The following is a 21,869-nucleotide window of genomic DNA, read 5'->3' on the forward strand; positions in this document are numbered from 1 at the left end:
GGTCTAAGCATCAGCCCACTCCCCTACATGCTTGTTGGAAGTCCAGTGTGGCCGTCGCCTGTGGGCAAGGCTTCGGTCCTGTGCGTGCCTCAGAGTGGGCGCCGGCTCCTGCTGTTACCTGTGCCAAGGTACTGGTTCCCTGGAATGAAACTGTTACCACTTTCTGTACTGTGGAGATTTAACGAAGTATAACATCCAACTAAATGACCAGTAATTGTCTCATGAAATGCAGAACATACAGGTAATCCTAGAGTCTTAATATATGCATTATTTAGATGCATGGCACTTATGGATTAAGAAGCTGTTGTCCCTAAATCCTGTAAATATGAACGATATTAAAATGGAATGTACCGAAAAGTGAGTTAGCATGTTAACGAGCAGAAACAATAAACTCTTATCCCTGTTAAATTTTCTGGGAACTTGCCGTTGACCTTTACTGGGACCCAAAGTTCACCAATTAGCTTCTTTTATTACCATTTTTAGGAATTCTTATCGGAAAGTGAGAATGGGCAACAAAAACTAAACCTGGTAGCATCCAAAGGAGAACTGCTGTGCTCTGTTTTACCAAAGGAAAAGGCTAAAGTTATCCGGGACAAATCTGCTACTGCTAAAGAAGATTGGAAAAATTTTATCACCACCCTCCACCAGAAGGAATCTGCATTGGAGGTATTGAACAAGTCACAGAGGGGAAAGATTGGATCTAAATTTTTTCTTTGTTTTTGTTTCAAACAGCACAGTTTAGATTTCATATATAGCTGTAAGTATTTATGATGTGACAGAACTAATAAATAGCTGTTTTCAAGAAGTCTCATTCTTCTGCTTACATTTTACTTTTGTTTACTTATATTCTTATGACCTGATTCCACTTTGATTTAGGTGGAGTGTTTCATGCAGAAGGGTGTCATTCAGAGTAACTGAAGGTAGCAAAGACAGCAGTTGCTCAAATTCATTAACATGAGTCTCATCAAATGTACTGGATTACTAAAACACATTTTCTTTTTCAAGGACTGGTTTAGCACAGATTTCTGACACTGTTGATGGTTGAATAGTCCCAGTACAGTGGGTAAATGTTGTCTCTCTTACTGCAAACTGGTGAAATGTAATGATTTATTTAAGCAACTTTTAAAGTAAATCCCAGTGCCTTTCTCTGTTCAGAACTCACAATTCAACCAGCAGAGAAGGTGAATATCTTAAAAACATAATCTCTTTTAAGGTCATAGGTTTTAAGGTCAAAAGGTCTTAGCTGGAAACCCCTGCATAGCATAGGAGAATTAAAGTTCCTAGGCATTACCGTTTCAAACCAATGCTGCCTAGTCAGCTGAGAAAAAGTTTACATACATTTAATATATTGTGTAGGAAAACCTTTCAAAAAAAATTCTCAGGTAGCAAGGACTTACCTTTCTTTGTCACAGGGTTGCCATGTAAAAAAGGTGTCCTTAGAGGTTAATCTTTTTGAGCCAAGCATTTTTCAGTCTCATAGGCTTAGTTTTTCATTCTGATGTTTAATTTAAGTGATAAGGCTATAGCTAAAAAGAAAACTAAATCAGTCTGGGGGGGGGGGGGAATAAGTAGGACACAGGAACTATGCTGTTCATGTTTCTATTCCATAGGGATTATTTCAGATGCTCTTTTTTTAAATCATGCAGAATAAGCCTACAAGAAAAATAAGCGGGTACTGAAGGAATGCCTACATATGCTTTTACGCACACGTTTTTATAACCAACATTTTACACTAAAAAAAGAATATAATCAGAAATGATCCCCAGGATTGGGTTGAACTTAGTCATACATCACCTAGGAATAGTGGCAGCCCATTTAAGGAGGGGTGCAGTGTGAATGACTGCAGTCAGATGTTAGGTAACTCGTATCCCAAATTAGCCTTTCTTGAGACTGCCTTAGCTGTGTGAGTTAGACTTACATTGAGTCAAAGCTCATAAGATCTGTAAAGCTTTCAGTTCAGAGGAAATTTGCTTCAGCCTTCCCTCAACTGTGTAGACATATGTGTAGACATATCCTACATTGTTGCCTCTATTTTGCCTCTTAAAGAGGTGCTCCCTCAGACTTTTCTTTCAGTGTCTGTTTGTGGGATGGGAAGGAGCACAGCAGGTGTAATTTATTTTGAAGAGTTGTGTAGCATTTGGCTGCAATTGTATATCCTTTTTGTGCGCTTGATCTGTGTGTTGTGCATTACAGTTACGCAGTGGGACTGTTGATAAAATCGTGCATGTCTTCGCAGAACTTAAAGATCCAGATGAAGGACTTTGAAGCAACTGCTGAGCCTCTGCAGGAGTGGCTGACCACAACTGAGAGGATGGTACAAGGAAGTAGCAGTCGGCTCCATGATCTTCCTTCTAAGAGGAGAGAACAGCAAAAGTTGCAGGTGACTTCTTATAAGCCTTTTTAACACAGCCAGACTTTCCTGTCCCATCCTCCTGGCCTCATTGATTCCTCACAAAAGCTTGATCATTCTGGCATCCTGACCTCTAAATAAGATGAGAACTGGTTTCAAGGATTGCTGTTGATGATCCTGTTCCATCAGGTTTTGCATCTCCACATTTCTTATGACATGTTGCTTCATTGCTGTAGCCGTATGGTGTGCCTTTCTCAGCAAGCTTGCCATATGTCACTTCTATTTTTCTTGGGGCCGTCATGCTTCTCTATTTCCTGCTTTCTTGCACCCACTCTTAATATTAACGTGCTTGTGCTTTACAGTCTGTCCTTGAGGAAATAAGCTGCCACGAGCATCAGCTCAACAAGCTAAAAGAGAAAGCTCAGCAGCTGTGGGAAGAGCAAGCTGTCAGCAAAAGCTTTATGCGCAGAGTGTCTCAGTTGTCTTCTCAATATCTTACTCTAAGCAATCTGACAAAGGTAATGCACTCAGTGTATGTGCTTTTAAGCAGTTCATTTGATGTATGTGGGGAAAAAAGAAAGACTGAAATGTGAAACACTGCAGTTGTCTCGATTGTCTGCTCTGTGGTATGTCTGAGCTATCTTGTCTTTCACACTGACTTTAAAGAGTGGGAAGGACAGACCTGGATAATTCCATGGACTGTCAACAAAATGGAATTGTGATTTTTTTTTTTTTTTTAAATGTGTTCTGATTCAAAAGTAAACTCCACCTGATTATACATTAATCAGGTTTGATTTTGATTATTTCAAGCATTGAAGACATTTGTTTTTGTAATAAGTGGCACCTGAAAGAAATATTTTTCAAAACTTAGGGGAGTTATTTTTTTTAGAAAATATAGAATACAGAAACGTTATTACTTCATTGCATCCTATAATAATGATTAATTATTTGCATTGTCAGCATCTTCATCTAAAACTACTAGATGTGTCTTCTAAAAAAATTACCTCTTAGGCTGCTTTTGCTTTTGAAGGCTTAAGGGGACGCATAGGCCAAACTCTAAAGCATCAGGCTAAGAACTGATAGTTTAACCTAACTCTGTTTTGCTGAGTGGTGCTTGACACACTTCACCATTTAATAGTTCTACTATCTCTATTGTGTAAACAGATAAGAAGGTCTTCGTATTAGGACTGTTATTTTTCACAAAGTTCCACTCATGAAGGAGGCTTGATATTGAATTAGGCTTATAGTTACTACAGTAATGAGAATGATTAAGGATATAGGAAGTGTGTTATGGGATAACAATTCAATTCAGAAAGTATTTATGTTTGGGCAATTGCTAGTTTGTTAATTTCTACTTTTTCCTGTGGAAATAAAAATTATAAAGCATATCTAGAGCTATATGACTTACTGAAAATGATTGTTTACGTGGCCATAATAAATTTTCATGACTGCACAATGAGAAAGGGAAAGATGTATGAGTTACTAACATTGGCTTATGTGGACAGAACTTGTAGGAGATGTCAGGATGAGAAGAAGGAAGCTGAGGCAGAGGATACATATGATCCAGCCTATGAGGGAAATCCTGAAATTCTTTGGATAGCCGTGGATGCTTGAGAAAGATCCCTCTCTGTAACTTCCTAAGCATGTTTCACTGGCTTGACTTTAGTTCTCTGTCACCATGTGAAATACACTCTGCTCTGTATTCCTGTTCACCTCAGGCCTTTTAGCAATGTAACTTGAGCATTTATTTTTGATTCGTATGAGTGTCGGTAATTTTTCAGAAGAATGGTTATACCAACGGGAATCATTGAGGAAAACAGGTTTTTCTTTTCCAAGTATCAACAAAGTAATGTTGCTGCAGTGGCATAGCTTCACAGGCTTAAATCTGTCTTGTGCATTGACAGATTTCACAAGTTATCTTGAGTTGCAACACTGAAATGGAGTTTAGGTGTGGTTTACCAGATGTTTAAGAAAAAGTGAAACCAGAAAACTGTCATCTACTTTGGATGAGAAGAGACAATTAGATGAAGCTTTACATTTGGAAAACAAAAAAAGGCATTTCTGAAATTTTCATTTGTATATTATGTTTGGACAACTCATCTGTGTGTGTGTGTATGCAAAATTGATTCCATGCTCAAGTAAGTGTACTTGTAATTATCAATGTATGAAGAGAATTTCTGAGTATAGTTTATGAAACTCATTCTAAAGTCCATAAGTAGGTATGAGGAATAAGCATCCTTTGAATAGCTACTGGTGCTAATTGCTGTATGAATTGCAGGAGAAAGTTTCCAGAATGGATAGGGTTGTAGCAGAGCACCAGCAGTTCTCGCACAGTGTCAAGGACCTCCAGGACTGGGTGGCTGATGCAGTTCACATGCTGGATTCCTACTGTCATCCCACTGCAGACAAGAGTGTTCTGGACAGCCGGATGTTAAAGCTGGAGGTATGGAAGTAATAGACTCCAAAACCTGCTCTTTTTAGATCTGTAAGAAAAATGCAAATATAGGATACTTTACTTTAGTTGCTGCATATTAGTGTAACGACTGTTGTCGTTCAGACACTAATTTTCAATTTACTCAAAAATAACTCCTTTTATAGAGGAAAGAGCTTATTATTAGAAGTTTTCTCTAAGAAGGATGTAGGGACCTTTATGACATGGAAAACTGCATATATGCAAATTCTTAAAAAAACTTAAAAGATGATGTGTGGCTGCTGAAGGTTAAATGGAAGAAGTAGGATATTCACTTCCATTAGTTTAATATATTATTTCCTAGATCTTCTAAGTAATATGGATGAATCAGAACAGCTTTTCCTATAATTGTTTGCTTTAGAAATGGTGACTACAGTTAAGAACACAGCATCTATTGATATCACTGCACAAAAGATGTTGAAGAGCAGTACTCAGAAAACAATACATTTCACATTATTGATGTCTCAAATTTTGAGCCGTGGCCACAATATGGAGAAGTCCTCAAAATTATAAGGCTACATCAAAAAGCAAGAGATTGTAGCAAAATGCTAAAATTATGTTTTGCCTTTTGCTCGTTGGGTCTTTCACGTTCATGCTTTCAGGCTTTTCATGACTTTGCATAGTGTTAGAAGCTGTTAGTTTGCAACTGTGCAGCTCTAGGAGCTGAAGTCTCTAAGCTGACGTTGCTGATCGTCTGCTGAGTTTTTATGTTGGTACCTTTGTGTTGCAAATATATCCTAGAGTCGTAGAACTGTATTTCAGCCCTGTGGAAGAGTTTTATCATCACATGTTGTTTTCTCTATGAATAAATCCTCCTGCTCTTCCATCTAAATGACATTCCCTTTGGAATGTCAGCTTTTGCACCCAACAGTACCTTCTCTGATACACTGTAAGTACCTGCACAGATTCCAGGAAAACTTCCCAGTCAACTAAGATTTTTTTTTTTTTTTAATGGCCTAAACCTACCCTTTGAAAGTCAGTTTTTCCCTTGTGATGCCCAGCTGTGAACCCCACTGTCCCTCTTCCAACTGACTGTTTGCACAAGCTGCTAGATTTGATCAGTTCATTTTCCAGTAAAGCCGGTTAGTATGTTCATGCCCAATTAATGATAAAAATAGAATAATATCCGCTCACTTTTTAGGGACTACTAGCAGTGAAACAAGAAAAAGAAATCCAAATGAAAATGGTTCTGACAAGAGGAGAATCTGTTCTGCAGAATACTTCTCTGGAGGGAGTACCAGTGATTGAACGGCAGTTGCAAACCCTGAAGGACAGCTGGGCTTCTCTTCTGTCTGCTTGTATCCAGTGCAAGAGGTAAAAAGGGTATGAGGTGCAGAATGGTGCTTAGCAATAAAGCACTGTCAAAATTTTTGAAAAGTTAATTCCCAGAGTTTTATTATTACAAGAGTCAAATTCATATAAAATGACTGCATGTGCCTAGCAGGTCTAGAGGCCTGAAGTAACACATCATTTGAAGTAGCAAATGGGGAGGAAACTGTGAGGGATCTAAGCTTTGTTAACACTTATTGTCAATATACTCCTAAAAGTGGATTCCGTGTTCATAATCTTGTTGTAAATTTTACTTTGAGTTGCACTTGATGCCTTGAATTGTTCTCAGAAATGAGAAAATCTTGTTACAGACATTAATGGTTGCTCTGTCAAGATCCTGTCTGGCTTTCCACTTGGTAGCATTTCACAGAAGGTACTGTAATTGCAGTGTCCAATAGTGATTCTCAAAGTGATAGAATAAAGAAATACAGGGGAGAAAATGCAGCCCTCTTTGGTGGAGCATCACTAGTTGCAAATATTTAAATTCAAAACAACAAAGGTAATTAAACATTAGAATGTAGCAACTTTTCAATCTATGCAAAGGGATAGAAGATTTTTTATTCTGGATCTTATGATTTCAGTTGCATTTTATTTACTAAAGCTAGAACACGTCAGCTAGCTACATAACTTACAGACCTCCTTAATATTCCAAGTTTGTAAAACTTAATTTCTCTTTATCAGCCAAACAGTGCTCCTAGTTAAAACCTGTAGAGTTTTAACAGCTCTGTCTCAGACTGCTTAGCTTGTGATGTATCTTGCTTATAGATATAGTCTAGAATAACTGTATATGACTATATCTCACTGCTTAAATAGCATAAGAACCTCCACTATCAAAACAAATATGTATTTTTAAATTACAGTCAACTGGAAGGAGCTCTCTCCAAATGGACAAGTTACCAGGATGATGTTCGTCAGTTTTCCAGCTGGATGGATAAAGTAGAAGCAAGTATGAATGCTTCTGAAAGGCAATATGCTGAACTGAGGGAAAAAACAGCTGCCCTCAGCAAAGCAAAGGTGTGTTTGCTTTATAACAAACCAGCAACAAGCCCGTATTGCCTTAAAAGCAACAAAAAAAGCTGAATGACTGCAAGATTAATCTGTGGTCTTGTTTTAATGCTGCCCATTCATAAATGTGTTCTTCTCCTTCTGTTTTGCAGCTACTCGGTGAAGAGGTGTTGAGTCACAGCAGCCTGTTGGAGACGATTGAAGTGAAAGGAAGTGGGATGGCTGAGCATTATGTCACTCAGCTTGAACTTCAGGACCTTCAGGAGCGGTATAAGTTCCTCAAAGACAGAACGAGGGTACAGTTTTCCTTGATACCTCTTGTTTTGTTGGCAAAAAGGAAAAAGAGGAAGTCTTTTAATTGATCATTTATTTTACAGATAAATGAGGAGTAAAAGTTTAGGGACTGTAACAATGTAACGGACAGTTATTAGTGTGATTTATCTGTCTTCCTGTACCACTGAGCTACAGATCTTTTCAGAAAGGTTCTAAAAATCTGAATCTGAAAAAATCATCAGGTGACTAGTCTGAGGAATTCCGTGTCAAAAGTCTCTTCAGCACAGACATGATTTTAACCATTGTGACTGAAAAGTTGGAAGCATCTCTGAATCTGTGATTTGCATAAATGTATGTTTTGCAATAAATGCAACCAGTCAATCAGGTAATTCACAAATGATTGATAACTACAGAAGCTTACTATTGAACACAAACCTTATTAGCAAGTAAACTGACTCTAATGTCAAAAGACCCAGCATGATAAGTACTATGTTTACTGATAAGTGTTAATATTGTAGATCTGGAAAAGATTAGGGCATAGACAGACAAAGTCCAAGATGGGTTTTAATGTAAGATATAAGATAAAGAAGAAATAGTAAAAGACCTGGTGTTACATTTAAAGCTAGTGATTATTATTTCCAGTTAACCCAAATTCTTCTGTGGTAATTAAATAATGCCTAATATATGCTCAGACAGGCAACTTTTTTTCATGACAGCAATGTAGTAAAATTGAATTTTGTTGTCTCAATGATGTCTTTTTCCTGTGGAAAGGGCCAAAATTCAGTTTTTCAAAGGCATAAGTGATTTGCTGTTCTGTGGTACTCTCTTCCACAACTGCAAAGAATGCAATGCACTGTCTTTCTTTGCACCTTCTGTGAATAAACTCACTCAGGATCACCAGAGAGATGAGTAAGTCCTGGGAAGTGCTAGTGAATACCTACTATTCCTTTTAGCATGGGCGTCCTCTAACCTTTGCCTTTTTCTCATGCGCAAAGCTATACAGACTGCCTGTATTTGCTAAGCTTGAGCAACAGCATGGGAACAATGAGAAATGGATGGTAGTTCACAGAGGCAAGAACTCTGTACCTCTTTCCTCATGTAGCAAGAAGCATCCCTTCTTTTCTTCCCACCTAATACCCCAGATGACTTTGGTCTTCCCCACTCCCAACTGTGGTGATGATGTTAAGTGTCAAGAGTACCTTCAACCCTTAGAAAGAAATTCAAAGTTCAAAGCAAATAGCTGGAAAGTAAAGAATGGTCAAATCCTTTAATAATCCTTTGGCCAGGTGGGAAACCTGACAAGCTTCCACAAGGGTTTATGGCCCAAGCCTGAGCAGACCAAGACTTGTAATTCTCTGCAGCCACTGTCAAGACAACTACTCTCTCTTTCCCTCTTCCCACTGCTGGGTGTGGACAGGCCTTGTAAAAGATTGATAACACTCCTCTTTTCTTCCTTCCTCCCACTGCCTAGACCCGTTAGAAATAGGTAAAGCAGACAGGCTGCTGTTTATGAAAGTGTTTTTCTTCTCATGTAGCCTGCCGCCCTGGGATGCAGCCTGTCTTGCCTCCATCCAAACTCAATTCCCCATTCCAATCATTTCGCAGAGGATGTGAATTACATGTAGTATACTTTTCTTGCGCTTAGAAAGACCAGTCTAGTGCTAATATATGACGCTTTTCCTGCTGTGCCCCAGATATGGTAATATTTTAGTGCTGGGTTGTGAAATTACTGTATCTTGCTCACCCACAAACACGGAAGACTTGCAGCCTGTTTCTCACTGTGTTCTGTAAGAGCTGCCCGCAAAGGACTTTGGTAGTCTTCAAACCTAAAGATACTAGATACTCTTAATAGAAGATTATTATTCCATTGGCAAAAAAATTCACACAAAGAAAAAATATGCAATTTCTAAGCTCATACTCGTACTAATCACTTCAGTAAAGTGAATTTAAATTGGTATAAAAATTAAGCAGGTCTTTTCTGTTAGACACTAAGGTGTTATTTAAGTGATCCCACATCAAAACTTCAAATCCCAGCAGTCACAAACTTACTTGAAGAATCTTTGAGGATAAGTATCTATATCCCCACATTTGCCCCCTTTTTCCCTGTCATTGATCAAACCATCCTCAGAATCCAAGTACTCTTGAATTCTAGGAAAGCTCAGCATCAGATACAAACTTTTCACCTTGATGGAAGTCTGGGGTTTATGTTTTCTTGGTTTGATAATACACTAACATATATATACATATATGTAAATATTTTAACAAGCAGGAGGCGGTAACAAAAGCTGAAGGACTGCTTAATTTACATCAAGAGTACCAAAGAAATCTGAAGACCTTTGAAGTATGGCTGGAGAAGGAACAGGAAAAATTTGACTGCTTATCACATCTTGATGGTGATGCCCAGAAGCAGGAGGCAACACTCCGAGACTTACAGGTACATAACGTTTGACACTGTAAGTAAAAAAAAAAAAAAAAAAAAAAAAAAAAAAAAAAAAAAACCTGCATGTAAAAAAATAGACTAATACTAGTTATCAGACAAAAATTCCATCTCGGAATCACATTATATATAAGTATTTTGCTGCTCAAAAGTGGTTCCAGTAAAGTCAGTGGAAACATTATCACTCATTTCCAGAAAGAAGGGTCAGGTCTTGAATGAAATCTCCAGGCATACTAATGCTTTCTTGCAAGTACTGAATTTGTTTTAGATGTTGGCCTACCTCTTCTTTTCCCTGTGTTTCATAGAATATCAAAAGTATTCTTTTCATTGGGTTTTCATCTTTTATTGCTTACAGTGCAGATGCATCTACTTTCAGGCAGTTCCAGTCATGTAGGCTAGCTCCCATGGTGAGGTGGGAAGGCTATTACTGAATCATTTAAGTGACAGTGAAGGGTGAACCTATAGTACTTCAGTAATTTCCCAGTTATGATCTTAAGCTGGTTTAAAATACTTTCATACCTGTTGTTGAATTAGCAAAAGGTCTGTATTTGAATTATGAAATATTTATTACTTTATTCAGGATACTGAGAAGGTCTTTGTATGATCAGGGACTCTGTATGCATGTCTTGTTATTATAGTTTACTTTACAAAAGCTGAATTCATTTTGAAAATCTGAATATATATCTCAAATATAAACTAAGACAACACACAACTGTACTTTGTTAAGGTAATTTCCTGGTTATGTTTTCTAATCCCTTCATACTTTCTAATCAAGTTCTATTAAGCATGAAAATGCCACACATGTCCAGAAGAGGGTATCAAGAATTGTTTTGGAATGATGTCTCAAACATATGTAAAAATAAATAATTTGTTCATTTTAAAAGATTGAAGCTTCACCTTGTTCCTTGTTTTTAAACAGGTTCAATTTTAGAATCAGTCTTGCAGTCTGCTTGCCACAGTTGGAAAGTTTTGAATTTAAGACTGTGCGGAATGGACTGCATCCATCCCATGCCAGCTCAGGCAGCTGATGTTTCAGAACTGATGATGAACTTAGCAGGAAGGGAAAGAATTTTCTCCAATTCACTTGTCGATAATAGTGATATTCAGTTTGCTTTGTAAGCGAGCATGCCATCATAGGTGTTCTTAGAGATAGTGTAATATGTGTTCAACCATAGATAACTAACGGGAATATCTAGGTAATGTGAGATAACTGCTTTTGTGTTAAGTAGAACCAAGGCTTTGTTTGCCACATGTGAATGTAGGGTATGTATCCATAATTCTGCCTTTACAGGAGCTGCAGGTCCGCTGTGCAGAAGGACAAGCATTATTGAATGCTGCTGTCCATGCCAGAGAGGAGGTGATTCCCTGGGGCATTCCCCAAATAGAAGACCGAGCCCTGGAATCCTTACGGCAGGATTGGCAAGTTTATCAGCACAGGCTTTCTGAAGCAAGAAGCCAATTAAATGCCACTGTGAGCAGACTGAGGTCAATGGAGAAAAAATTTCAGAAGGTTAATGACTGGCTAACAGGTCTGGAGAAGAAAGTTGCTATCAGGACTGGGAGGCAGTCTGGTAGAGCAACAAAGGAGATGCAGCTTCAACAAATGAAGGTAAAGAATATAGTTAAGGCATTCCTTAAACAAAATACCATGTGAGGTTTCCACATCAGTTCCTGGTTGCACTGTGGAAATCATAGGAAGCATTGCAGTTTATTCTGAGGTGGTGCCTAGAATGATGGATCCAAGAGAGTTTCGTGCCTTCTGGGTCCAGGTTCCTCCCATTTTACTGGTAAAGGCGTGGCTATACCAATGTTGAAATCCCATAGGGAGATCTGGAATTCATACGCTCTGTGGTATATCAAGGCATAACTGAGGAAAAAGTTGGTCCTGGCGTGGGAAAGTGTTAATGTTGTAACAAGAGTAACAAGAAATGTGACCAACTGTGTTGTGCAGTCTCTGCTGTGTTGTTGTAATAATTCTCCTTTAGTCACTGTAAGGAGAAGACATGGTTCTGAATAAACACAGGAAGCCGATTTGAAGAGATTCAAGGTTATGCTTTACAGTCACCATTAAAACTTCAGGCAAATTTTACAGGAACTCCAGGTTGCATTTCTATTTTTTTTTTTTTTGGGGGGGGAGGGAAGTAGTATTGAATCTATTATAATGAAATGCAGTCCATACGGTATGATAAAACTTCCAGCATGTTCATTACTTTAACCTGTTAATTCTGTTTTTTTTTTTCCTGTTGTAAATCCGTGTTTACAACCATGTATTTGTTTTCCTTTTCAATGATTTCCTGACATAGTTACAAATAAATTCCTGTTGTATTTAAGATGTTTGAATCAGTCATATAAGCTGGATAATGTCTTTGTCATAGAATTGTCATGAAGAAATTACAGTCTACAAAGATGATGTGGAGGAAGTTGGGGTATTGGCTCAGCAAATACTAGAAGAAAGTCTCACTGCAAGTAGAATGGGAAACCAGGCTACGCAGCTTACTTCTCGCTACCAAACTCTTCTTCTTCATGTCTTGGTAAGTAATGAAAATTAATTCATTGTAACATCATAAATTGTCAGTTAAGAAGCGAATATAAACAGACTTTCTTAATTAGACTTTATCAGAGTTTATTCATTACTGTAAACTCAATAATATAATATTCATATATACGTTCATATATATACACACACATACATGTAGAGTTCATTGAACTAAACGTATTAGAGAACCATTATCGGGATAATGCCCTTTCAAAAACATTCAGTGTTAATCAGATGTTGTTACTGTCTTTTTTGGCAGTTTCAGGAAAGAGATTTAGAATTCAGTATGTTTGAATGCTGAACGATCTTTAGAGAAATGTTTTCAGGTTATCACTGAAGCACATAGGTACGGGCAAAATTTAAATTGATAAGGTACAGTCTTCAGGTCACTTTAAGGAGTAAGTGTCTCATAGTACCATAATCACAAATCACAATTCAAATTTCAAAATATAAGTACCTTTTCAGTGTTTAGTATTAACTCAGTTTTAACATTAGTGATTGCTGTATGTACACCCTGACAAGATCCCAATGGGAATTATTGACTAGATATGAATGAACTCAAAACCTATGTGTTTAATCTTAGTGTATCAGGTTTTATTCATAAACAGCAATTTATTGTTATCTTTAGCCAATAGCAATGATAAACATCTGTTTCCTCCCCTACCCTCCATATTTGTTTGAAGGAGCAAGTAAAGTTTCTGGAAGAAGAAATACGCTGTATGGAGGAGTCAGAATTGGCTTTCAGTGCTTACACAAATTGGTACGGAGCTACTAACAAGAACTTCAGAAATGTGATCACCAAGTTTGACGTGGTTGATAAAGCAGCAATGGAGAAAAAAGTGCAGAAACTAGAGGTACAGCTTTCTTGAATGCAATTTTTGTTTCTGTTTGCCAAAAAGAGGCTATATTTTAACATGCATCTGAACAGCTGCTCAAAATTCTGACTTAGCTTCTCTGGGCAAGGTGAATAGGATAAAGACCACCCAGTATAAAACCTTTTTGTTCTCATGTCATATATACATTAGATGACAGTTTGGTTGTTGAGGTTATGAATAGTCCTAAATAATATAATCCTATCTTTCCATAAGGCATGTTTGTATGTGTTTTGTTTTAGGTTGAAACTTAAAATAAATTCCCCTCGCAAGGCATCCTGTCATGTATATTTTATACCAGTATGCACTGTGGCAAGAAGTGCTTCCTATTTCTCCTCATTGAAATAACTCAGTAGCAAAACTCACGTTTCGTCTCAGAGTTGTAGATGAGTTTTTCATATGTCCTGCAGCTTAAAGATAATACACTAAGGGAAAACTTTCATCTATTCCAGAATTTAGAGTATGAATCCTCTTCTGATAGATCTCAGTTTCTGTGTTTGTTCTGCACTGGGCTTGTGAAGATAGAAGTCTTTGCTTTTTCTACTTCCTTCTAGTTTACCGCACTTTAACTCCAGGCAATTTTGTAATGAAAAGTCCATTCAATTTCCCTAGCAATTCCTTTCCTTAGCAAAATTTAAAAAAAAATTAGTTAGCCTCTGACTGATAATAGAACTACAATGAATTAAAAAAAAAAAAAAAAAAAAAGAGGCAAGAGCTTGCATACATTTTCTGTTAACCAACACTTTCTTCACAGCTGCTATTGAGTGATATGGACATAGGCCACAGTTTACTGAAATCTGCCCGTGAGAAGGGGGAGAGAGCTATAAAGTACATGGAAGAAAATGAAGTTGACCAGTTAAGAAAAGAGATTGGAGATCATATGGAACAGTTGGAAGAGCTGGCTGGCTCCATCAGGAAAGAGCACATGACTTCGGAGAAGTGCCTTCAGCTGGCAAAGGAGTTCTCAGACAAGTACAAGGCACAGACACAGTGGGTCACAGAGTACCAAGCCATGTTACATGTCCCAGCGGAGCCAAAAAGTGAACTCTATGAGAAGAAGGCCCAGTTGTCCAAATACAAGGTAAAAAGGGGTTATTATATCGTTGTACTCTTGAATTGATTTTGACCTAGTGACTCACAATAAATACTCTGATCCAGGTGTCTGTTCAAGTTTCCTCAACAGATGTATAAGATGTCTCTGATCTGGATGTCCAAATCAGCATCAAAGTGAAAAGATGCATGATACCTGCCTCTATGAACTAGAGTGAGCACCTGGATTTGAAATATGAATGTGCTAATAAGGGTTCCACATCTGAAAATTTCCTGTTACGGAGCAAAATTCTTTTATGAGTGCACATATAAGTAATTCCATTGATATCAACAGAGATAACTGCTGTTTAAGCAAGGACAGAAATCAGTTGGTCTTTCTTCACTGCAGACATTGCCTCTATTTACATTGGCTTAATCAGCTTTCTGGTTAAAGCTGAATGTCCCAGCTCAACTGACATCTAAGACAGTCAGCTGCTATGGCCTCCTCTGTTTTTAGTTAGGTTTTTAATGAAGTGTGGGGTTTTTTTTTTTCCCAGTCATAAAAACAAGTAGAAAAATTGACAACAAACCCCATTGCTTCTCTTAATGATGTTTTTGTAAAGTACTCCAGGATTACAGGTGTTTCATAAGATGTGTACTGGATCTGACTGGGGTAGAGCTAACTCTCCTCACAGGAGCCCATGTAGTGCTGTGCGTTACATTTGTGGCTAAAACAGTGTTGCTAACAAACCGATGTTTTGGCTATTGCTGAGCAGAACCTGCACAGCATCAAGGCTTTCTCTCTGAAACTGCCCAGTACCCCTCGCCAGCCTCAGTACTCATAGTATGTCATAGCTGTGTGCTTGCTTTCTATGCATTTGGGGAGCTAGTATCTCACTGTCATTTGATAGATGCTGGCATGTGCCACGCTGTCTGAGCTAGTGGCACAATGGCATAACAGATCAGACCGCATACTCTTGAGAGCAGTGCCTTACGCACTCGTCTGCATACTGCCTCATTAAGGGGATGGCTTTGGTGATGCTTTCCCACCTATTTGCAGAATTTGTTCCTCTGAGCAAGTTTTATCCCTAGCACTTGCCCATTCACACGTATTAACTCCCTCTTCTTCACCAGTTCCAGATTATCAGCCATGTTACTAGCCACTCGCAAAAGGAGCAATTGCTTTTAGGTGGCTGCAAAGTTGTTGTCTCAGGGCATGGCTGAGAACATGGTCCTGTACTGGTAGCAAAGCTCTTCTCATCTGGAAAGGATGATACATACCATGATAGAAGGCTGTGCTTCAGATCAAAGGGAAGACACTGAAATAGATCTTCAGTGTTCAATATATATGTTTTAATTCCTGCTTGCATTGTAGTCCATACAGCAGACTGTTCTGTCCCATGAGCCTTCAATAAAATCAGTGACTGAAAAGGGAGAAGTACTTTTTGATCTGATGAATGATGTGACTCTAAAGAACAACATTCAAGACCTTCAGAGCAGTTACCAGGAACTCTGCAGCACAACAAAGGTAAAAAGTCAGGAAGAAAACTCTAGGTTCTTTCGATTTGCTATGTTTTTTCCCCTCTTTAAAAAGTTGACTATTTGTTTCATGTTGTCATGTCACACCCTGTACACAGAGCCAGTTAGATTTAATTTGGGGGGGGGCAGGTCGGGAGGGGGCGATTCTTGAATACGGAAAGAACTTCTACCTAAATAAATCTAACAAGAGTAGCTGAAATGACTTTTGAGTGTGGCAGGTATTTGTAGCACTAGGGGGAAATAGTGACTAGTTTGTACTATTGTTACTATTTTTAATTGCTTTGAATAGATTTCTAAATACATTATTTCTTGAAGGGACAGCTGCTCTTAAATTATACCATTTTGTCTCTTGTTTCTACTAGATCTCACACAAACCCTGTTTAATCTAGTTTAGTTGTTGAATGGAAGTCACTGAAGAAAATGAACTGCAAGATGGATATAATTTAATTCAACAAGACCATTATTAATTAACATTGATTCATTAGTCCACATGTGTGTAGTACTTTGAAAGATCTAATACTCTAAATACGTCCTAAAGAATGATTATTCCTAAAGCTTTTAATAGGTTATACTCCTAACAAGGATAAGCTCTGCAAACCATGTTAGTACTTATGTTTGACCTAAGTACCTTTAATTGCCAATCCATCCGCCAACAGCCAATGATTTTATTTTTTTCCCGGTTGATTTTTAATTTACAGCTATTCCTCTGATCTGTACCCCAAAACTGATATCTGTTGCATTAGATGTAATGTTGATGACCTAAATGTAGAGAAACTTATGAAAACTCTTTCTTAAAAAGAATAAATACATTTTAACTCAATGTCTACATTCTTAATTTGCCTACCACAATCACAGACAATATGTATGTGCAAAGGCTGTAAGCAGCAGGGACCCAATAGGTCATGTACAGTCTCTCAAACAGCGTGTAATAACCGTTTCTAAGTGAACTTAATGTCAAGTTGACGGTGTTCCTTTTCTTAAAGTAAGGAGATCCTCAGTGTTTTCCTTAGTCTTCAAAGCATGGTATTTCATCTGGAGTGAAAATACTGTTCAGTACCACAGAGTTTATTCACACAAGGAATCCCTTTGATGTCTTCCTTAACAGTCTAATCATGTGAGAGTCCCTCACAGGAATATAAATTTAGAAGATGACTCTCTTACTATGCTTTCAAGCTCTTGGTGGGTTTTGGTTTGGGGTTTTTTTAATTCTTGTAATTACCTGAATATTTAATTTTGGTTATTATGGATCTGCAGGCATACGTTGAAACCTTAGAGGTGAGAGTAAAAGAACATGAGGATTACAATAGTGATTTGCAAGAAGGGGAGAAATGGTTATTACATATGTCCAGCAGGCTGGTCAGCCCTGACCTCATGGAGAGTAACAATCTTGAAATAATCACTCAGCAACTAGCTAACCACAAGGTGGGTTTGCTATTGGGTAAACGTCTTTTATCTGATAAAATAGAATTTTTCGTCTTTGCTTCTCTGTCTCCACTCCAGAGCTCTAGTTATTTGTCATCCACCTGTTTTATTCCTCTTACTGCTAACTCTGTAAATAAGCATCGGTGTCATTAATGCAGTTAACAAATCTACCTTGTTGTTAGCACTGTTTCTTAGATGAGACTGCATCTGCACAAGACCTTTGTTGTACACTGGTCTGAATTCTGTATCAGATTTTTGCTGAGATGTCCCAGGAAATAAACCACAAAAAGCACATTAGGGTCAATTTATTCCTAAGGCATTTTTTGCTCTGACACTTTTAAGGGTAAAAAAAAAAAAATTTAATTTTCAAATCTTTTTTTTTTTTTTCTTCTTCTCCTCCATTAAGTTGTAACAGTTCCTCTATTGCTTTTATTCAAGGTATTGTTATGGTTGCTATTAATGGTAATCATTCACTACATCGATAGTTGATGCTTTCTAGAAGATAAAAGAAAGCAAAATCCAACCCTCCCTACCACTCCCTGAAACTGAGATCCCAAGGGCAAATATTGAAATCTTTTAGCTCGTTGTGAAACTCATTGTGATTAGCATGTTATTCTTTAAGTAACCTCCTTAGATAAAAATTTGGTTCCACCAAAGTCAATGGAAAGAACTGTCTACAGTGGAATAGCTTATGGAATAAGATATGATTCAGCATCAGATTTAGTCCTCATTACTAGACACAAGAGAAGTTGGTGGAGCCCTGGAGAGCATGCAACAAAGGAAGATTAAGGGTAGTCTTGGGGCATAAGCATATAATGTTTACACATTATGACAGTGCTACTGCTGTTTCTGTGGGATATCTATGTACAGACTTTTGACAATGATTTTACAATGAGTATACACTTTAATAGCTTGCCTATAGCAATACACATCGTCTGAAAACTTTTTTCCAAATCTGAAGACAAAGAGTATTTAAGGAGAAAAAAGAAAAAAAAAAAAAAGCTCATTTAAAAAGCTGTGATGCTTTTAAGTTTAAAATATTTCTTCAAAAGTATTTTATCTATTTCTTAGGCTATCATGGAAGAAATTGCAGGATTTGAAGATCGTTTGAACAACCTTAAGAGTAAAGGCGATTACTTGATCAATCAGTGCACAGAACATCTTCAAGCAAAATTTAAACAAAACATACAAAGCCATCTTCAGGGAACAAAGGACAGCTATTCTGCCATATGTAGCACAGCCCAAAGAGTAAGTCTTGTTTCAAAAATGTTTTTATGCCATTTAAGAATAACACGCATTATTATTTCTCCAAGTATTTGTTTCTTTAAATGGTGTAAAATTCTTTCTACTGTTTCCATTAAATTGAGCATACAAGTTACTAATGTAGCACTTCATCATTACTGTGCTACAGTTGAATTCCCCGTGATCCATGCAGCCAGCAAAACTAGCCACTAGCCGCGTATCAGTTCTTACCTTAATCTTTCCACACCCTCACTACCTTCATGTTACACTAGCTTCTGAGCAGCTGCAGCAAGGAAATCGGAACTATTCCTACTTCAAAAACTAGGGAGCAAATCGCACTCTTGATGTCAGCAGTTTGCATACGTACATACGGGTCTTAATTATGTGCTAGGAAATACTCTCTCTCTGAGTAAAACCAGAATATACACTTAAGAAGGGCTAGCAGGGTCATTCTGTTAATCCAATTAGGAGATCAAGTCAGCACAGTCTTAAAAAAAAAAAAAAAAAAACAACCAACCAACCAACAAAAAAACCCCACCAAACAAAACCCCAAAAAGTAGACTTCATAGTCAGTAAGATGTGTAGAGGTAGGTAAAACCTCATACTAGATCAATGGCAAAGAATACAGAAATAAGAGACAACGCTCTTCATTTGCATTTTTATTTTTTCTTTCCAGAAGCCATGCCTCAGATATTGTCCATCATCTCCCCAAATTAGCAAGATGCAGTGAGAGCTTAAGGAGCTTTCATCCCTTGGTACTTTCATGTACATGGGCTAAAATAACCACAGTCTTAATAATTTTATTTGCAGTTTTCAAGGTAGGAGAAGAGAACCAATAGTGGTGTTTGAAAATGCGATGACTTTACAAAATGTTTATTTTAGGTGTACCAGAGTTTGGAACATGAACTCCAGAAGCATGTTAATCATCAGGATACCCTACAACAGTGCCAGACTTGGCTGTCTACAGTGGAGTCAGAGCTAAAGCCAACTACCTGGCCACCTTTCAGCCTGGCAGATGCAGTTAAACAGGTAAAAGTTCAGCACTTGAAAATACTCAGTTATCCTTAATAAAGGGAGTTCAAGCAAGAGCTTTATATTAATAGAAATTAGATACTCTCTCTGACCTTCTCAGAGGACTGTGTAGCCTCATTGTTCCCAGCTCCAAAAGGAATACCTTGAGTGAAAAATAACTGTAGGTGAAAGATAACACAGGGCTTTTGCTGGCTCAGCTTAATGCTTAGAAATACGTTACCTGAAAAAAGTTGACTAATTAGATAAACCTGCTCACATACTCCACAGATGTCTTTAGCAGAGAGGAGGTGTCTTTCTGCTTGTCCAATTGCACATCTGTCTACTAATGTTCCTATATGAGACCTGGTTTCATAGTACCATGGACAGAGAGTTTGTTATCAGGCAATTAAAACAATTTTTCAGCCTAAGAGCATAGAACTGCCTCTAGCCCACATTAGCCATTAAGAATGGTTTCTTTGCTTCTTGATTATTCTTAATAACTTAATGTATTTTACATTGGATTTGTACCTTATTTTCAAATTAAACAGGTATGGTATTAAAAATGCTGGAATTCAGGGCTGTCTCATCCATCATGTGGCTTAATAGAGACCTTGAAATACACAGATGGCAGGTCCGCAAGGGCGGGGGGATCAGGGGATGGCAGTGGGGCCAGCAGAGCAGCACCTTCCCAATGACGTGCAGACCTGCAGCAGACAGGTGAGGAGAGCCATCAGCCACCATCTGGTGATCACCAGGCAAGTCTGTAGGGACGAGGCCAGTCCTAGGTGGAGGCAGGAGGTCAGGGCAGCAAGGCAAGACCAGGAGGATCAGCCAGACACAGATGCACCTATACTGTAGCTCAGGTGAGGTCCATAGGTGGGTGAGGGCCTGAGCTTACATGCAGCTCTCGAACAAGGAGGAGGTCTTCTGAATGCTTTTCCATGGGCCAGGTCGCAGCTGGGCCAAGTCAGGGCTGGCCCTGAGCAGAGGCAGCCCCGAGGAGAGGGGGATAGAGGTTGCAGAGCCCTTGGGTGCACTGAGGGCCCTGACCATCCCTGAGGATTAGGGACTTGTTCCAGTGCTTAACTGTTCTCAGTATGAAAAATATTTTCCCTCATATTTAGGAAGAATTTCCTTGTTGCAGCTTGTCACTTTTCCCTCTAGTCCTTTTTCTGCCCACTTCGGCAAAGAGTTTGTCTCTGTCTTCTCAGTATTGCTCCCACCTGACCCCTACCATTTTAAGTAATGGCAGACCGCAATTAGCCTCTCTTCTCCAGGCTGAATAAACCCAGTTCCTTCAGACCTGCCCAAAAGCCATGTACTACAGCCCCATATCCCCCCAGCCGTTTGCTGGATTTGCATGAGTTTGCCAATATCTCTTCTATGAGGGAAGAGGGAAACTGGGCCAAATACACCAGGCAGAGCCTGACAAGTGTAAGTACAGGAGAATAATCGCTTCCCACAGCTTGCTCTCTGCATTCTTGCTAATACAGTAATTTGGGGTTGCCACAAGGGCACGCTGCTGTCACGTTCAACTTTTTGCCCAGAAGGACCCACCACTGGCCCTTTGTGTTAGGTGATCACTCACCCCTCCTCCCTGGGACTCTAGGAGGTATATTATTGCCCTGCTTGTCAACACTGATGTCATCATTTTCTTTTGGGATGAGGAAACTCTTCGTAGGGAGAGGTGAGCTCATATGGGCAATGTCGAGAGCAAGAACCCTCAACAGTGTTATGTCTGATCTTGGCAATTGTAGATATTGGGGACATTGGGAGGGTTTTGGACGGTATGGGAAAGTGTGTTGTGCCGCCGGGCTGGATTCCCCATGATCTGTCAGACACTGGAGAATTTTATAGGTATGGGCAACATGACACTTTAATAATCAGATAAAGCCCTGCTTCCCATTCACCTTGCGAAAGTAAGTCACCTTGCTGAAACTGGTGCATATCTATCCAACGCTTTATTTATAAAGAAATAAGCTAGGTAATGCATATGTCACTAAGCGCTTTGATAATTGGATAATAATCACTTAGAGTTACTCTTTTCCATAATTATGACAGAGCAGCCTTACCTAATAAAATAGTGTATGTCTACATTTCATCTTTTGGAAATAATAAGCTAAAGTAAAAATACTGAAATGCATGATTGTAATAAAATAAGAGATTATTTCCACAGTCTCAGAGTTTATTTGAGGATTGTATTCCCTCAGGTGAAACATTTCCGGGCTGTGCAGGAGCAGGCCAATACATACTTGGATCTTCTATGCTCCATGTGTGATCTGTCAGATGCCACAGTGAAGAGTACAGCAACAGATATTCAACAAACAAAACAAACGGTACAAGATAACCACAAC

At 38.5% G+C, this 21,869-nt stretch overlaps 1 protein-coding gene across 1 annotated transcript in view; it reads left to right on the top strand.

Moving 5' to 3' along the window:
* The window catches only part of SYNE1 (spectrin repeat containing nuclear envelope protein 1), a 314,802-nt gene that overhangs the window by 159,845 nt on the left and 133,088 nt on the right, over positions 1-21,869 (top strand). The window contains exons 58-74 of the mRNA XM_075146137.1: positions 484-666; positions 2,237-2,380; positions 2,713-2,868; positions 4,629-4,793; positions 5,962-6,134; positions 7,010-7,163; positions 7,307-7,450; positions 9,697-9,861; positions 11,156-11,473; positions 12,240-12,395; positions 13,084-13,254; positions 14,027-14,353; positions 15,677-15,829; positions 17,095-17,262; positions 18,334-18,510; positions 19,387-19,533; positions 21,726-21,851. Coding sequence (XP_075002238.1) covers positions 484-666; positions 2,237-2,380; positions 2,713-2,868; positions 4,629-4,793; positions 5,962-6,134; positions 7,010-7,163; positions 7,307-7,450; positions 9,697-9,861; positions 11,156-11,473; positions 12,240-12,395; positions 13,084-13,254; positions 14,027-14,353; positions 15,677-15,829; positions 17,095-17,262; positions 18,334-18,510; positions 19,387-19,533; positions 21,726-21,851 — 3,027 coding nt within the window. The remainder of the gene's footprint in view (positions 1-483; positions 667-2,236; positions 2,381-2,712; positions 2,869-4,628; positions 4,794-5,961; positions 6,135-7,009; positions 7,164-7,306; positions 7,451-9,696; positions 9,862-11,155; positions 11,474-12,239; positions 12,396-13,083; positions 13,255-14,026; positions 14,354-15,676; positions 15,830-17,094; positions 17,263-18,333; positions 18,511-19,386; positions 19,534-21,725; positions 21,852-21,869) is intronic.

The sequence above is a fragment of the Calonectris borealis genome, chromosome 3 (genome assembly GCF_964195595.1).
Source record: "Calonectris borealis chromosome 3, bCalBor7.hap1.2, whole genome shotgun sequence".
Lineage (NCBI taxonomy): Eukaryota > Metazoa > Chordata > Aves > Procellariiformes > Procellariidae > Calonectris > Calonectris borealis.